We start from the raw sequence: 4,817 nt of genomic DNA on the forward strand, positions 1-4,817 counted from the left end.
ATGCAAGAAATCACTTTCAAGTATTTTTCTCTCGTAAACCATAGGAGCTACAGTTTCAAACCTCGGAGAGGAGATTCATAATGATTTTAAGAATGAATCGAAAAATAATTACATCACTCGGCCTCATGGTGGCGCTATAACGGCCCACTTTACGTTTTGCCCCGTAACTCTTGAACCGTAGATCGGAAAATTAAAATTCTTTTTTCCCTGGATTCCTTGGGTCAAGACGCATCTCCCCATATAGGCCACGCCCATTTGCGCCAGGATAGATTTTCCGCCATCTTGAATTTTCTCCAAAACACACTTTTTGCTCCTTTTCCTACATATTTTCTTCAAATGTCACAAAAATCGGTACACATGATCTATGAGGTGGGTAAACCACCGCTCAGTTCACACGGGTGTGATTTTTATAATACTAGAGGTTTGTGCTCGCTTTGCCTGTTTTATAGTAAGTGAAACTTGACCAATCATGGAAATTATCCCACTTATAGTCTGGTCAGAGTGTCATTTGAAGCTCATCAATCCACCAATCCTCAAGCGTATCGGACATATGCCCGTTTATGCCCATCTGGCATATGCTATGCTATGGGCTACTGTTAACCCCAATGACCAATGTAACTGAACAGAATGAAACATATATCACACTGGCTTGTCACATAAGAAAACAATGACAGATGGTGATGTAAAGTCACTAAGTACATTCACTTAAAGTAGGACTGTCATCTAAAGGGGTACTGTCACTTTAAAAGGGGTACTGTCACTTTCATTAAAACCCATTAAGACCTGAAATTATTTTATACTTTAGCTATTGAAAAATAGCAGATATACAAACAAGCTCATAGTGTGGCAACAAGTGCCGGGCTATGAGCTTGTAGATCTGCTATTTTTTGAAATGTAGACACAACACAACGATCTGATAATACAAAGCTGTATGACAAACATGGGTAAATTCCCCTTGCCACCCAGATGTGGAATTCCTTGACAACTTCCCCTAAAATATATACAGTAGCTCGCTGGCCTCCTTCAAAACTGCCCTGAAAACTCACCTTTCAGGAGGCCAGAGGCGGAGGTAGTTATCACTTCTCCCATAGACATGCAAGAAGTGAGCCCTCATAGAAAATGAATGAATGAATGTCTGAAATGGATAACAATTTGCGAGCTTGTAGATTGGCTATTTTCAAATAGTACAGGTTTTAATAGGCCTGAAGTGATTAATGTATATTTTGTAATAATAATTAAGATCTACAAAGTAACTATAGTTACTAAAGTTTTCAAATAAAATGTAGTGGAGTAGAAAGTATTGACATTTGGACCTGCTCAAAGTAAAAGTACCTCACAATTGTACTTAAGTACAGAACTACTTGTACGTGTACTTAGAGTGTAAACAAAAAACTGCTAAAAACTAAAAACTAAACATTGCCTTCCGGTGCAAAATCTATAAGCTCTATAAATAAATGAAAATAAAACACTCACAAAATCATTATCTTCGTGTGTAACATTTTACACAGAACAATTTAAACAAATACAAAAAAATCACACCTGGTGTGAAGTGAGCGGTGCAATTTATGAGTTCATTTCATAAAGCGCCCCGCGAAGCTTGGCCAATATGACCCTGTGTGGCTGTGCGTACAACAAACTTTGAGCGCGCATTTTGCCAAGATGTAGGCCAGATGTAGAGCACTCTTCGCATCCCGGAAAAGCCAGACCACGGCTCAGAAATATATATTTGACAAACAAATGCTAAAGTTATTCCCTTAACCTTACGTTTGATAGTTCGATGCTGGTGAATGCTAACCTGGTGAATGCTAAATCTAAACCTGAGATTTCACCTATATCATTGTTCCGACGTCCCATTAGTCTGACGCTTGTGATTGCAATCCTGGTGAATGCTATCCTTAAACCTAACCCTAAACCTAAACCTAACCAATGCAGAACTAATTAGATGTTGGACTTACTTACTTTTTTAATTACTTACTTGAGCTGAGCATCTGCTTCCTCTCTTTAATGGCCTGGTTCAGTTTCTTCTCCAGCTCAGCCTTCTCCACCTTGGTGATGTTGTAGAGCTGCAGCACCTCCTGGTGCTCGTCTTCCATGTCCTTCATCTCCTTTATGTTGGCCATCAGGCGTCCTTTGATGTTGGCCATCTTGGACATCTCCACTTCAAAACTGCTCACCTGACCCTTAAACTCGAGATTGTCCTCCTGGGCCTTCACCTGCAGCGCGACCAGCTGCGCGGTCAGACGCTTGTTCTGTTCCTTCATGTCTGCCATCTTCGCCGATCTCCTCTCGTCCTTCTTGATCATGAGATGCAGCTGTTCCTCCAGTTGTGGTGCCGTGTTTTTAATTTCAAAGTATTCCCCCTTAATGTACTTATATAGACCCCTCAGCTTGGCGATGCGGCCGTTGTATCGCTCCTCTGTCTCCTTGACCTCTCTCCGCCTCCGGAGGTCCTGCCCTCTCTCTCTCAAGATCTCACTCTTCTCGTACCTGTCCTTGGCTTCTCTGATGTGTGTCTCAAAATCCTCTCTCATTCGCGTCAGTTCCGCGTCGTGTTGCAGTTGCAGGTCTTTTTCCAGGCCTTCGCAGGCGAGCTCTTGCTCCTTGCATTCCACCTTGAGGTCGCGGACGCGCCCACGGAGCTCGTTCTCCAGCTCTGCGTGCTCTTGCTGCATTAGATCGATGGCCCGTGCGCATTTTGCTTTCTCCTCGCAGAGAGCCCTGTGCTGATCCAGTTTCATCTGGTTGAACTGGTGCTTGTACTCGTTGAGCGCCACCATGTGGCCCTCTTCCGCGTCCTCCACCTCTGCATCCTTCTGCACCAGGTCAACCTTTGCCTTCTGCGTAAGCTCGTCTCTGCACCCAAGCCAGAAGCTACGGATCTTGTCCCTCTCGTACCGAAGGTATCGCGCTTCCTTTTGTATGGCATCCAAATCATTTCTAGCTGCCTCACACTTCTGCTCCGGTGTGAGCTCCGGTTCTTTCTTTCCCTTTCCTTTCTTGGGTGGCATTGTGTAATCGTGGCCAAAAGACCCAGTAACATGAAATAATAAATAACAACTGGTTTGCTATTGGACATCCTTATGTGCCATAGGTGTGACGTCATGCAGAGCACAAAACGTTAGCCCAAATATGGACTGCCGATGGGCGATGGGACTATGTTGGAGATGTGTTAAGCAGGTGTTTCCCCCCCCCCCGACTATCCAGCCTTCATCAGAGAGTGAAACACGCACACACACACGCACGCACGCACGCACGCACACACACGCACGCACGCACGCACGCACGCACACACGCACGCACTCACACAGAGCACACACACACACAGAGCGCTGGTAGCAGAAACATGTTTATTACCATAGTTTCCCATGGCATCCATATTTGGGCAACAGTTGGTGCTCTGTGTGAAGTCACACCCTAAGGCACATATAGATGTCCAGTGAATCCAGGTCCCAGGTCTCAGTTACTACGCTTCCGTCTGGTGTTTCACGATGCCTCCCAAGAAGGGTAAGAAAGATGCGGAGCCGCCTCCACCGGACGCCGAGAAGGAGCTTCTTGAGCTTCAGGAAGCGATGGAGAAAGAGAAGAAGGATATGAACTACCTGACGCAGGAGAGGAACAAGATGATCGAGTTCTGGAAGAGCTGCAAGGCTGAGCTCAACCACACGACAAAGGTCGAGCTGTACAAGAAGGACGCGGAGATGGAGGAGGCCGAGGAGAGCCACCGGGCGGAGATCAACGAGTACAAGGCTCAGCTGAACCATCTGAAACTGGAGCACCACCAGGCCGTCTGCGAGGAGAAGGCCAACGGCGCCGAGCGCATCGATCAGATGCAGAAGGAGCACGCGGAGCTGGAGAACGAGCTCCGCCAGCGCATCCGCGATCTCAAGCTGCGACGCAAGGAGCAGGAGCTCGCCTGCGAGACCCTCGAGAAAGAACTCAAGCTGAAACACGACGAAGCAATCACCGAAATGAGGGGGGACTTTGAGAGGCAGACCAAAGACACCAAAGACAAGTACAAGAAGAAGGAGAGCATCAGTGAGAGAGAGCAGGACCTCCGGAGGAGGAGAGAAGTGAGAGAGACAGAGGAGCGATACAACAGCCGCATTGCCATGCTGACGGAGGAGTATAAGAACATTAAGATTGAATACAGCAGCATTAAGCACAGAGTGCCGGAAATGAATGAACTATTGGATAAAGAAAAGGCCAAAGCGAAAAGAAGGGAAGAGAAGATGACGGAGGTGGTCGCCACGTACACGCGCCTGTCTGCAGATCTCAGCACCATGAAGAAGAATGTCAAGGACAAGGACATCGAGTGTAAGAAACGGCTGCGCCACTACGAACAGGAAATCACCAACATGGCAAATCTCAGGGCGCGTTTGGCGGTCAGCGTGAAGGAGATGAAAGACATGGAATACAAGCACGAGGTGCTAATACAGCTGAACAACGAGCTGACCAAGGTGTACACGGACCTGAAGAAGAAGTACAACCAGGTCATTCAGGAGATGCAGCAGAAGAGTGGTTTTAAGAGCTTGCTGCTGGATCAGCGGACGCTGCAAGCCCCGCCGGGTGACCAGGAGAAGACGTGAGCTCGGTTAAATAAGGTCCGGCAAAGCAAGACCTCTGCATGCACTCCTCTGCATGCACTCCCATGAGAAAACGTCTCGTCCTTCCCAAAGACTGGGCACTTTGTTATCTACAGCTATGACTCAACCCTGATTTAAAAGACTGTTTAATATCCATTAGGCCACAAACCCTCAATTTACGCTGTACAATCCTCAGTTGTAACTCAGAGATGGTGCGGATGGAACCAAATGGAC

At 46.8% G+C, this 4,817-nt stretch overlaps 2 protein-coding genes across 2 annotated transcripts; one reads left to right on the forward strand and one right to left on the reverse strand.

Moving 5' to 3' along the window:
• Positions 1 to 1,967: 1,967 nt before the first annotated feature.
• On the reverse strand, positions 1,968 to 3,008 carry LOC308302895 (dynein regulatory complex subunit 4-like; the record flags this gene model as incomplete). The annotated part of the gene is made up of 1 exon (XM_080747213.1): positions 1,968 to 3,008. One exon carries the CDS (start codon positions 3,006 to 3,008, stop codon positions 1,968 to 1,970), a length of 1,041 nt encoding a protein of 346 aa, XP_080603339.1.
• Positions 3,009 to 3,488: 480 nt separating this feature from the next.
• Positions 3,489 to 4,586, forward strand: LOC308302896 (dynein regulatory complex subunit 4-like; the record flags this gene model as incomplete). Its single annotated transcript, XM_080747214.1, has 1 exon — positions 3,489 to 4,586. The coding sequence occupies one exon, from the start codon at positions 3,489 to 3,491 to the stop codon at positions 4,584 to 4,586; it is 1,098 nt and encodes a 365-aa protein (XP_080603340.1).
• Between the last annotated feature and the right edge of the window lie 231 nt (positions 4,587 to 4,817).

Source organism: Nannobrachium achirus (genome assembly GCF_963921795.1).
Source record: "Nannobrachium achirus genome assembly, chromosome: 18".
Taxonomy (NCBI): Eukaryota; Metazoa; Chordata; class Actinopteri; order Myctophiformes; family Myctophidae; genus Nannobrachium; species Nannobrachium achirus.